The sequence below is a fragment of the Nesoenas mayeri genome (genome assembly GCF_963082525.1).
Source record: "Nesoenas mayeri genome assembly, chromosome: 35".
Taxonomy (NCBI): domain Eukaryota; kingdom Metazoa; phylum Chordata; class Aves; order Columbiformes; family Columbidae; genus Nesoenas; species Nesoenas mayeri.
In genome coordinates, this window is record NC_137576.1 from 283,110 (window position 1) to 295,612 (window position 12,503).

General features: G+C 68.7%; 2 protein-coding genes across 2 annotated transcripts; both read right to left on the bottom strand.

Moving 5' to 3' along the window:
* Positions 1-34: 34 nt before the first annotated feature.
* SARS2 (seryl-tRNA synthetase 2, mitochondrial) lies at positions 35-10,006 on the bottom strand (the record flags this gene model as incomplete). The annotated part of the gene is given in 20 exon segments (XM_080361656.1): positions 35-221; positions 223-282; positions 514-579; positions 1,033-1,061; positions 1,064-1,124; positions 2,132-2,225; positions 2,835-2,947; positions 3,357-3,444; positions 3,538-3,583; positions 4,830-4,938; positions 5,614-5,661; positions 6,258-6,320; positions 6,322-6,364; positions 6,468-6,531; positions 7,550-7,604; positions 8,310-8,450; positions 8,545-8,574; positions 9,105-9,200; positions 9,769-9,930; positions 9,932-10,006. Coding segments are annotated over 20 exon segments (1,530 nt in total). The 3' UTR covers positions 35-134.
* A 1,018-nt stretch (positions 10,007-11,024) lies between these two features.
* MRPS12 (mitochondrial ribosomal protein S12) lies at positions 11,025-12,440 on the bottom strand. Its single transcript, XM_080361658.1, has 2 exons — positions 12,215-12,440; positions 11,025-11,432 (listed from the first exon to the last, which is right to left on the bottom strand). Exons 1-2 carry the CDS (start codon positions 12,261-12,263, stop codon positions 11,038-11,040), a joined length of 444 nt encoding a protein of 147 aa, XP_080217784.1. The 5' UTR covers positions 12,264-12,440; the 3' UTR covers positions 11,025-11,037.
* Between the last annotated feature and the right edge of the window lie 63 nt (positions 12,441-12,503).

Sequence of the window (12,503 nt, forward strand, 5' to 3'; positions counted from 1 at the left end):
GGGGTGACAATGACATTATTTGGGGGGGGGGGGCAGACACGCGTGTCCGTCGTTCTGTCCGTTGTCTCCACGTCCCATCTGGTATCGGGGTGTCCCCCCCCCTGCTATGGGGACACTTGGGGTGTCCCCTCAGTTCAGGGGGGGCCCCCCCCACCTTGGGGGCCGGGGCCTCCCCCGGGCTGGTTGGGGCCGATGTAGCGCAGGAGGGGGGCGGGGGGGGGGGCTCAGCAGCTCCTGCCCCACCAGGGGCTGCAGCGGGGGGGGGACACGCACGCGCCCGTCCTGGGGGGGGACGAGAGGAAGTAAGAGACCCCCCCATTGTCCCAGGGACCCCCCCCCCCGGTCACAGGGACCCCCCCCCCTATTGTCCCAGGGACCCCCCCCCATTGTCCCAGGACCCCCCCTCTGGTCCTAGGACCCCCCCCCGTCACTGGGACCCCCCCCCCCCATTGTCCCAGGGACCCCCCCATTGTCCCAGGGACCCCCCATTGTCCCAGGCCCCCCCCGACTCACGGGCAGCTGGTTGGTCTCCAGCAGCGCAATGAGCATCCGCGGCACCGCCAGGGCTGTACCATTCACCTGGGGGGGACAACACACACATCGGGGGGTCATGGGGACCCCCCTGGGACGCCCAGACCCGCCTGGGTCCTCCAATCCCCCCCCAGACCCCCCTGGGTCCTCCAATCCCCTCTGGTCCACCCCAGGACCCCCCTAAACCCTATAGAACCCCCTATGGACCCTCCTGACCCCCCCAGATTCCCTGTGGGACCCCCAGATCCTCCTGACCCCTCCCCCCCCCCCCCCCCCAAAACCACTCCCTGGGACCCCCAGACCCCCCTGGCTCCTCCAATCCGCCCCCCCCCCCACCCAGGACTCCCTGGGTCCTCCCATCCCTCCTGGGTCCTCCAATCATTCCCCCCCCAGACTCCTGGGTCCTCCAATCCCCCCGGACTCCTGGTCCTCCAACCCCTCCCAGGACCCCCCCAGACCCCATAGACCCCCCCAGACCCCCCGGCCCCCCCCAGAGCTCACCGTGTGCGCGTGGCGCAGCCGCCCCCCCGGTCGCTGTACATGATGTGCAGGCGCCGGCTCTGGTAGTCGGTGCAGTTGGAGGCGCTGGTGACCTGGGGGGGCGCACAAGTATTTTGGGGACCCCCCCACACACACACTGTGTGTCCTGGGGATGGGGACCCCCCCCCCAATTTAACTCCAGTCCACCCCCCCCCCCCCCCCCCCAACTATGAGGGTTTGTTGCTGTTCTGGGTAATACGGCTTCTTGGGGGGGCTGTGGTTTGGGGGGGGCTTGGGGGGGTCACCCCTGAAACTGGGGGGAGTATCCCCCAAACTGGGGGGGGGCACCCCCAAAACTGGGGGGGGTCACCGCTGAAACTGGGGGGGGTATCTCCCAAACTGGAGGGGGGGGGGACACCCCCCAAAACTGGGTAGGGGGGGGTCACCGCTGACACTGCGGGGGATGAGCCTCCAAACTGGGGGGGTCACCGCTTAACCTGGGGGAACTATTCCCCAAACTGGAGGAGTCGGATCAGCCCCAAACTGGGGGGGGGGGGGGTCACCATTGAAACTGGGGGGATCAGCCCCAAAACTGGGGGGGGGGGTCACCGCTGAAACTGGGGGGAATCAGCCTCCAAACTGGGGGGGTCACCACTTAAATTGGGGGAAGTATCCCCCAAACTGGGGGGGTCGGATCAGCCCCAAGACTGGGGGGGGGGGGTCACCATTGAAACTGGGGGGGTCACCCCCCAAACTGGGGGGGGCTCACCACTGAAACTGGGGGGAGTATCTCCCAAACGGGGGGAGTCTGATCAGCCCCAAAACTGGGGGGGGGGGGGGGTCACCACTGACACTGGGGGGGATCAGCCTCCAAACTAGGGGGGGTCACTGCTGACAGTGGGAGGGGAATGAGCCTCCAAACTGGGGGGGGTCACCGCTTAAACTGGGGGAACTATTCCCCAAACTGGAGGAGTCGGAGCGGCCCCCAAGACTGGGGGGGGGTCACCATTGAAACTGAGGGGGGATCAGCCCCAAACTGGGGGGTCACTCCCAAACTGGGGGGTGGATCAGCCCCCAAACCGGGGGGGTCACCCCAAAACTGGGGCCCCCAGGCGCTCACCTCCCCGAAGCGGCCCCGGCCGGGCATCCAGGCCTCGATGTCGAACTTGCGGAAGGCGGGGAGACCCAGCTCCTGCGTGGGCATCTCCAGCACCCTGGGGGGCATGGGGGGGACATGGGGGGGCATGGGGGGTCACAGGGGTCACCGGGGTCACGGGGGGACATGGGGAGACCCAGCTCCTGCGTGGGCATCTCCAGCACCCTGGGGGGCACGGGGGGGACATGGGGGGGTCCATGGGGAGACCCAGCTCCTGCGTGGGCATCTCCAGCACCCTGGGGGTACGGGGGGGCATGGGGGGGTCATGGGGAGACCCAGCTCCTGCGTGGGCATCTCCAGCACCCTGGGGGTACGGGGGGGCATGGGGGGGTCATGGGGAGACCCAGCTCCTGCGTGGGCATCTCCAGCACCCTGGGGGGCACGGGGGGGGCACAGGGTCATGGGGGGTCACGGGGGGACATGAGGGGACAGGGGGGGACACAGGGGAACACACAAGGGACACACAGGAGACACGGGGGTCATGGGGGGGACACAGGGGGACAGGGGGGTCATGAGGGAGTCATGGGGGGACATGGAGGGGACACAGAGGGGACATGGCGGGGAGACAGGGGGTCATGGGGGGTCCCGGGGGGGTCCCAGGGGTCCCGGGGAGGTCATGGGGGGACACGGGGGGTCCCACAGCATGGGGGGGTCCGGCGCCCCTCACCGGCAGTGCAGCCCCAGCTCTGCGCAGATCTCCTTCTGCAGCGCCACGAAGTCGCGCAGCAGCTCCTCGCTCTCGGTGCCGCGCTCGGCCGCCGTCACCCCGAACATCTCCACCTGGGGGGGGCGGGGGCGGGGGCGTGACCCCTCTGGGCCCCGCCTGCGTCCCTCCCGGACGCCTGGGTCCCTCCCAGACGCCTGGGTCCCCCTCCCCGGACGCCTGGGTCCCCCTCCCTGGACACCTGGGTCTCTCCCGGATGCCTGGGTCCCTCTCCCCGGATGCCTGGGTCCCCCTTCCCGGACACCTGGGTCCCTCCCAGCAGACACCTGGGTCCCTCTCCCCCGGATGCCTGGGTCCCTCCTGGGTGCCTGGGTCCCTCCCAGCAGACACCTGGGTCCCTCTCCCCGGACGCCTGGGTCCTTCCCGGACGCCTGGGTCCCTCCCAGCAGACACCTGGGTCCCTCCCGGACGCCTGGGTCCCCCTCCCGGACGCCTGGGTCCCGGCGCTCCCAGCACCCCCCGTACCTTGGTGAACTGGTGGACGCGGTAGAGCCCCCACGGCTCCCGGCCCGTCTCCGTCTCTGCCCGGTAGCAGGTGCTGGAGCACACGACCCTGGGGGGGAATGGGGTGAGGGGACCCCCCCGGACGCCTGGGTCCCTCTCCCCGGACGCCTGGGTCCCTCCCGGACGCCTGGGTCCCCAGTACCTGATGGGCAGATCCTCCAGGCGCACGGCGTGATCCATGAAGTACCCTGGGCGGGGGGGGGTCAGCAATTTTAGGGACCCCCCACGCACAGAGACCCCAATTTCCCCCCATTTTGCCCTTTTCCACCACATTTCACCCCATTTTCCCCCCAGGTTGCCCCCTGAATTTCCCCCTTTTCCCCGAGTTTCACCCCATTTTGCCCGATCCCCTGTAGTTTTGCCCCATTTCCCCAGTCCCGCGGGGTCTCACCGATTTTTGCCCTATTTTGTGTGTTTTCTCCCCGTTTCTGCTGTCTTGCCCGTTTTTGCCTCATTTCACGTGTTTTCTCCCCGTTTCGTGTGTTTTCACCTGTTTCTGCCCCATTTCGTGTGTTTCCACCCCATTTCGCATGTTTTCACCCTGTTTCTGCCCCATTCCACGTGTTTTCACCCCATTTCTGGTTTCTCGCCTGTTTTTGCCCTATTTCGCGGGTTTTGGCCCATTTTTGCCCCCTTTGGCACACTGTCACCCCCGTTTCGTGGGTTTTTGCCCATTTTTGCAGGTTTGGGCCCGTTTCGGCCCCGTTTGGCGCGTTTCGGCCCCGTTTGGCGCGTTTCGGTCCCGTTTGGCGCGTTTCGGTCCCGTTTGGCGCGTTTCGGCCCCGTTTGGCGCGTTTTGGTCCCGTTTGGCGCGTTTCGGCCCCGTTTGGCGCGTTTCGGCGCGTTTCGGCCCCGTTTGGCGCGTTTCGGCCCCGTTTGGCGCGTTTCGGCCCCGTTTGGCGCGTTTCGGCCCCGTTTGGCGCGTTTCGGTCCCGTTTGGCGCGTTTCGGTCCCGTTTGGCGCGTTTCGGCCCCGTTTGGCGCGTTTCGGCCCCGTTTGGCGCGTTTCGGTCCCGTTTGGCGCGTTTCGGTCCCGTTTGGCGCGTTTCGGCCCCGTTTGGCACGTTTCGGCGCGTTTCGGCCCCGTTTGGCGCGTTTCGGCCCCGTTTGGCGCGTTTCGGCGCGTTTCGGCCCCGTTTGGCGCGTTTCGGCCCCGTTTGGCGCGTTTCGGCCCCGTTTGGCACGTTTCGGCGCGTTTCGGCCCCGTTTGGCGCGTTTCGGCGCATTTCGGCCCCGTTTGGCGCGTTTCGGCCCCGTTTGGCGCGTTTTGGTCCCGTTTGGCGCGTTTCGGCCCCGTTTGGCACGTTTCGGCGCGTTTCAGCCCCGTTTGGCGCGTTTCGGCGCGTTTTGGTCCCGTTTGGCGCGTTTCGGCCCCGTTTTTGCCCGTTTCGGCCCCATTTTTGCCCGATTTCGCGAGTTTTGGCCCCGTTCTCACCCGCGATTCCCACCTCGGAGGTGCCGGCCAGACAAAGGTCCCCGAAGCGCGCGGGGTCCAGCGAGTACACGGGGGACGGGCCGGGCTGCGGCGGCAGCCCACAGCCCTCCTGAAACGGGGGGACGGGGACATGGGGGGATATGGGGGGATATGGGGGGATATAGGGATATGGGGGACATAAGGATTTGGGGGGATATAGGGGCACATGGGGACATATGGGTGACATGGGGGGTCATGGGGCACATGGGGGGATGTGGGGGATTATGGGGGACGTGGGGGGACATGGGGGGATATGAGGACATGAGGGGATATAGGAGGATACAGCGATACGGGGGACACAGGGATTTGGGGGGACATATGGGTGACATGGGGAGATATCGGGGGATATGGGGGACATGGGGGGACATGATGGGGACGTGGGGGGACATGATGGGGACATGGGGGGGACATGGGGGGGACATGGGGACGTGGGGGATATGGGGGTATATGGGGCGATATAGGGATTTGGGGGGACATAGGGGCACATGGGGGACATGAGGACATATGGGGGACATGGGGGGTAGGGGGGTCATGGGGGGGACATGGGGGACACAGACGGGGGATATGGGGACGTTGTTGGGGGGCTGTGGGGGGGCCCGGGGGGACACGAGGACACGGCCGGTGACACGCGCAGGGGATGCACACGGGACACCCCCGGGGGGGTGGGGACGTTGTGGGGGTGACACACGGGGGGCCATGGGGGGGCCATGGGGTGGGGGTCCCGGGGGGACAGGGGGACACTCACAAAGACGGCGCCGCGCAGCAGGTCGGGAACCGTCATGGGCAGGAAGCCCTGGGGGGACAGGGGGGGTTGGGGGCCCCTCCAGACCCCCTGGGACCCCCAGGCCCCCCCAGATCCTCTTGGACCACCCCAGGACCCCCCCCCCCCATGGACCCTCCTGCCCCCCAAATCCCCTTGGGACCCCCGGACTCCCCTGGGTCCTCCAACCCCCCCTGGATCCACCTGGGTCACCCCAGGACCACTATAGACCCTATAGACTCCCCCATGGACCCTCCTGCCCCCTCAGACCCCCCCAGGACCCCCCAGATCCTACTGCCCCCCCCAAACTACCTCTGGGACCCCCAGACCCCCATTTCCACCCAGGACCCCCTTGGGTCCTCCAATTCCCCCCCCGGACTCCTGGGTTCTCCAATTCCACCCCCTGGACTCCTGGGTCCTCCAATCCCCCCGGACTCCCCTGAGTCCTCCAATCCCCCCCAGGACCCCCCTGGGTCCCCCAATTCCCCCGGACTCCTGGGTCCCCCAATCCCCACCCCCAGACTCCTGGGTCCCCCAATGCCCCCCAGGACCCCCCCCCAGCCCCTATAGACCCCCCCAGCCCCTATAGACCCCCCCAAACCCTAGAACCCCCCCAGGTCCCCCCGTACCCGGGGCAGCAGCTTCGCCATTGCGAACCGCACCAGCGCCTGCTCCAGCATCGCGCCCCCCCCCGCACAGGTAATAGGAGCGATGGCCCGAGACGTGCGACAGGCGCCTGGGGGGGGACGGGGGGGTCACCGGGAGGGGGGGGCACACGTGTGGGGGTCACCGGGGACATGGGGACCCCCCCTTTGTGTGCGTGTCCCCCCCGCTCTCACCGTTGGCGGATGATGTCCAGCCCCTCCCCCAGCTCCAGGTGGCCCCGCGGCTGGAAATCAAAGGCTGGGGGGGGCGGGGGGCCTTCGTCACCCCATCACCCTCCTCTTCATCACCCCACAACCCTCCTGCCCCCCCAGAGCCTTCGTCACCCCCTCAGCCTCCTCTTCATCACCCCACAACCCTCCTGCCCCCCCAGAGCCTTCGTCACCCCATCACCCTCCGCTTCATCACCCCAGGACCCTCCTGACCCCCCAGAGCCTTCGTCACCCCCCTCACCCTCCTCTTCATCACCCCACAACCCTCCTGCCCCCCCAGAGCCTTCGTCACCCCCTCATCCTCCTCTTCATCACCCCACAACCCTCCTGCCCCCCCAGAGCCTTCGTCACCCCCCTCACCCTCCTCTTCATCACCCCACAACCCTCCTGCCCCCCCAGAGCCTTCGTCACCCTCTCAGCCTTCTCTTCATCACCCCAGGGCCTTCATCATCCTCTTCTTTGTCACCCCACAACCTTCCTGCCCCCCCAGAGCCTTCGTCACCCCCTCAGCCTCCTCTTCATCACCCCACAACCTTCCTGCCCCCCCCAGAGGCTTCATCACCCCCTCACCTTCCTCTTCATCACCCCAGGGCCTTCATCACCCCCTCACCCTCCTCTTTGTCACCCCACAACCTTCCTGCCCCCCCCAGAGCCGTCACCCCCCCACCCTCCTCTTCATCATCACCCCAAAGCCTTCGTCACCCCCTCATCCTCCTCTTCATCACCCCACAACCTTCCTGCCCCCCCCAGAGGCTTCACCACCCCCTCACCTTCCTCTTCATCACCCCAGGGCCTTCATCACCCCCCTCACCCTCCTCTTTGTCACCCCACAACCTTCCTGCCCCCCCCAGAGCCGTCACCCCCCCCACCCTCCTCTTCATCATCACCCCAAAGCCTTTGTCACCCCCTCAGCCTCCTCTTCATCACCCCACAACTCTCCTGGCCCCCCCGAGCCTTCGTCACTCCCCTCACCCTCCTCTTTGTCACCCCAGGACCCTCCTGCCCCCCCGGAGCCTTCGTCATCCTCCTCTTCATCACCCCCGTACCTGGTTTGTCCCCCAGCACCTCCAGCACACGGGCCTGGCTCTGGTCCCCGACCGGCTGGGGATGGGGGAACAGGGGGTCACGCGTGTCCCCCCATGTCCCCCAATGTCCTCTGTGTCCCCCCATGTCCTCTCATATCCCCCAATGTCCCCTGTGTCCCACCCCGTGTTTCTCTCCCTGTCCCCAATGTCCCCTGTCTCCCCACGTCCCCCTCATGTCCCCCCCACATCCCTGTGTCCCCAACGTCCCCCCATGTCCCCAGTGTCCCGTGTCTCCCCATGTCCCAAACATCCCCCATGTCATCCGTGCCCCCAATGTCCCCAGTGTCCCCTGTGTCCCCTGTGTCTCCCCATGTCCCAAACATCCCCCATGTCCCCTGTGTGTCCCCAATGTCCCCTGTGTCCCCAATGTCCCCTCACCGTGTCGGGGTGGCTGCAGTTGGGTAACCGGAGCGCCCGGGGATAGAACCGCTGCTCCAGCGCTGCCCCTGTGTCCCCAATGTCCCCAGTGGCCCCTGTGTCCCCCAATGCCTCCAGTGTCCCCTGTGTGTCCCCAGTGTCCCCTCACCGTGTCGGGGTGGCTGCGGTTGGGCAGGCGCAGCACCCGGGGATAGAACCGCTGCTCCAGCGCTGCCCCCCGTGTCCCCAATGTCTCCAATGTCCCCAGTGTCCCCCAATGCCTCCAGTATCCCCTGTGTCCCCCAGTGTCCCCCGTGTTCCCAGTGTCCCTAGTGTCCCCCGTGTGTCCCCAATGTCCCCTCACCGTGTCGGGGTGGCTGCGGTTGGGTAACCGGAGCGCCCGGGGATAGAACCGCTGCTCCAGCGCCGCCTCCTCGGCCTCCAGCTCCCGCAGGCGCAGCCGAACCTGCCGGCCCTGGGCGCGCAGGGCGCGGTACGCGGGGAGCTGGGGACGCGGGGACACGGGGGACGTGGGGACACACGCAGCGACACGGGGCCACCCCCTCGCGTCCCCCAGGTCCCCGTGTCCCCCCTTTTACCGCCTCCGCCGTCTCCTTGTTGTGTTTGGCCTGTGGGAAGAGAGCGGGGGGGATGGGCTGGGGAGTCCAGAGGGGTCCCAGAGGATCCTGGGGGGGGTGGGGAACCCCAGGGGGTTCTGGGGGGGTTGGGAACCCCAGGGGGTTCTGGGGGGGTTGGGGAATCCCAGGGGGATCTGGGGGGGCTGGGGAATCCCAGGGGGTTCTGGGGGTCCCAGAGGATCCTGGGGGGTTTGGGGAATCCCAGGGGGTTCTGGGGGTCCCCAGGGGGTTCTGGGGGTCCCAGGGGGTTCTGGGGGTCCCAGGGGGTTGGGGAATCCCAGGGGGTTCTGGGGGTGCCAGGGGGTTCTGGGGGGGCTGGGGAATCCCAGGGGGATCTGGGGGTCCCAGGGGCTTCTGGGGGTCCCAGAGGATCCTGGGGGGGGTGGGGAATCCCAGGGGGTTCTGGGGGTCCCAGGGGGTTCTGGGGGGGGGGTGGGGAATCCCAGGGGGATCTGAGGTCCCAGGGGGTTCTGGGGGTCCCCGGGGGCTGGGGGGGGTCAGAGGGTCCCCGGGGGTCTCACCATGATCCCCCGCACGCCCTGGGCCACCTGCCCCTTCTCAGCCTCCAGCTCCGCGATGGCGGCTCGAACCTCCCCCAGGCGGGCCCAGGTCTGCACCTGCGCTGGGCGGGGCCAGCCTGAGACACGCCCCCACCAACAAGCCCCGCCCCCAGCAGCGCACCCCAGCCCTTCCCCATTGCCCCTCTGCCAGCCCCACCCACGTAGCCCAGGCCCCGCCCCTTCCATTTAAGCCCCGCCTTCATACACCAGACCACACCCACCGCGAGGCCCCGCCCCAGATGAGGCAACCCCCGCCCACCATCAGGCCCCGCCCACATTCACAACCCCGCCCACATTCACAACCCCGCCCCCTCTCAGCAGACCCCGCCCAGCTCTCTCCCCGTGCTCCGCCCACCCCAGAATGACCCCGCCCACCTCAGGCAAGCCCCGCCCTCTCCCACAGACCCCACCCCGCCCAGCCCACACAGGCTCCGCCCACCCGAAAGGCCACGCCCACCGCACGGTCCCACCCCGCCCACCCCAGGCAAGCCCCGCCCTCTCCCACAGACCCCACCCCCCCGCCCAGCCCACACAGGCTCCGCCCACCCGAATGCCCCGCCCACCTCACATCCCCACCCATCCCTAAAAGACCCCGCCCCCTCCCGCCAGGCCCCGCCCCGCTCACGATCTCGCGCAGGTCGCCCCCCCTCATGGGGCCCCGCCTCCGCTCCAGCTCGCGCTCGCTCAGCGCCGCCACGTCCAGCTGCGGGCGCGCGCTCAGGCCCTCCCGCACGTGCTCGAACAGGAGGCTCCGCCCCGGCCCCCCCGACCCCCCCGCGGCCCCCCCGGGTCCCCCCCCCCGCCCCCCGACACCCCCGCGACACCGCCCGCCGAGCGGCGAGCAGCGCCCGGGGCGCCGCCATCTTGGACGCCGGGCCGTCACGTGCCGGAAGGGGCGGGGCCACTCCACGGCCGCGCCGCCAGAGGGCTCTGGTCACGCCCCCCGGGATCTAGACACGCCCCCGCAGGGCTCTGGACACGCCCCCGCGGGGCTCTGGACACGCCCCCCGGGATCTGGCCACGCCTCCCCAATGTCCCCGGGTTCCCCCCAGGTTCTTTCTCAGTGCCCCGAAACCCTTTCCCAGTGTCCCCAGAGCCCCTTCCCAATGTCCCCAGTTCCCCCTGACCCCTTCCCATTGCCCCCCAGTGTCCCCAGAGCCCCCAGGTTCTTTCCCAGTGCCGCCCAGTGTCCCCAAAGCCCCTTCCCAATGTCCCCAGTTCCCCCTGACCCCTTCCCATTGCCCCTCAGTGTCTCCAGAGCCCCCAGGTTCTTTCCCCGTGTCCCCAGAACCCCCCAATGTCCCCTTCTCTATGTCCCCAAGTTCTTTCCCAGTGCCCCCCAGTGTCCCCAAAGCTCCTTCCCAATATCCCCAGTTCCCCCCAGCCCCCTTCCCAATGTCCCCAGGTTCCCCCTGACCCCTTCCCATTACCCCTCAGTGTCCCCAGAGCCCCCAGGTTCTTTCCCAGTCCCCCCCAGTGTCCCCAAAGCTCCTTCCCAATGTCCCCAGTTCCCCCCCAGCCCCCTTCCCAATGTCCCCAGGTTCCCCCTGACCCCTTCCCATTGCCCCCCAGTGTCCCCAGAGCCCCCAGGTTCTTTCCCAGTGCCCCCCAGTGGCCCCAAAGCTCCTTCCCAATGTCCCCAGGTTCCCTCTGACCCCTTCCCAGTGCCCCCCAGTGTCCCCAAAGCTCTATCCCAATGTCCCCAGGTTCCCTCTGACCCCTTCCCATTGCCCCCCAGTGTCCCCAAAGCTCCTTCCCAATATCCCCAGTTCCCCCCCAGCCCCCTTCCCAATGTCCCCAGGCTCCCCCCAGAGCCCCCAGCCCCCTCCCAACATCCCCCGCTCCCCCCCAAACACACACTCCATGTAACCAACAGCCTTTAATCCGTCCCAGGTCACTTGTCCTTCTTCTTCTGCACGTGGGCGCAGTCGTACTTGCCGCGCACGACCGTGACCTTGACCCCGGGCAGGTCCTGGGTGCGCCCGCCCTGCACCAGCACCGCGTGGTGCTCCTGCAGGTTGTGGCCCTCGCCGGGGACGAAGGCCACGATCTGGCGGCCGGTGCTGAGCCGCACGCGCACGCACTTGCGGTTGGCGGAGTTCGGCTTCTTGGGCTTGCGGATCAGGTTCTTCAGCACCACCCCCTTGATCTGGGGGCGCCCCTGCAGGGGGCCCAGTTTTCTGGGGGGGGGGCTGGGGCGGCCCTGCCGGTGCAGCTGGTTCAGGGTGGCCATGGTGGCCGCCGGGGGGGGGGGCGGGGGGTTCCACGGAGGGGGGAGCGCCCTGGGAGCTGGGGGGAGAAAGAGAGGGGGGGTCAGCGGGAATGGGGGGCTGGGGGGGCTCGGGGGGGGCAAGAGGTACCGGGGGGGGTCAGGGGACATGGAGGAGTCAGGGGGTCCTGGGGGGGAATTGGGGGGGTCGAGCGGTCCCAGAGGACTCAGGGGGTCCTGGGGGGAATTGAGGCGGGGGCGGTCAGGGGGTCCCAGGGGGAATTGGGGGAGGTCAGGGGGTCCCAGGGAAATGTGGGGGCTTGAGAGGTCCTGGGTGGGCTCAGGGGGTCCTGGGGGGAATTGAGGGGGGGGGCGGTCAGGGAGTCCTGGGGGGAATTGGGGGGGATCTGGGGGGCCTGGGGGGGGTTAGTGGGTCTGGGGGTTCAAGAGGTCCCAAGGGAACTGGGGGGAGGTCGAGGGGTCCTGGGGGGCTCAGAGGTCCCAGGGGGAATTGGGGGGGGGGGGGGGTGTCAACTGCCATGGGAGAGTCAGGCAGTCCCAGGAGGAATTGGGGGGGCAGTGGGCATGGGGGAAATCGGGGGGGCTCAGGGGCCATAGGGACAATTGGAGGGGGCTCAGGGGCCATGGGGGGTCAGGGGGTCGTGGGGTGAATGGGGGGGGGGTCTGGGGGGACGCGGGGGCGTCAGGGGGTTCCAGGGGAATTGGAGGGAGTCGAGGGGTCCTGGGAGGGGATCAGGGGGTCCCGGGGGGAGCTGGAGGGGATCAGGGGGTCCCGGGGGAATTGAGGGGGGTGAGCGGCCCGGGGGCTCCGTGGGGCCGGGGAGGGGGCGGGGACACGCACCGCAGGCGCGCAGCGCGGCCGCGGCCCTGAGCACAGCGCGGAGCGGCATCGGACGGGCCCGGAGCGCGGACACCGGCGGGGCTGAGGAGGGAACGCCCGGTTAATGTCGTCCCGGGGGCGGCAGCCGCTTCCCCGGCCCGTCCTGCAGCGGAGACCGGCGGGACGGCGGCGGCGCCGCGCTCACCTCACACCCGCCGCCATGCTGCCTCGCTCTGATTGGACAGCGGCAACGCCAATCAACTCTGTCCGCCCTGTGATTGGCAGCACTCGTCTTTAGTCCTTCCCTGCC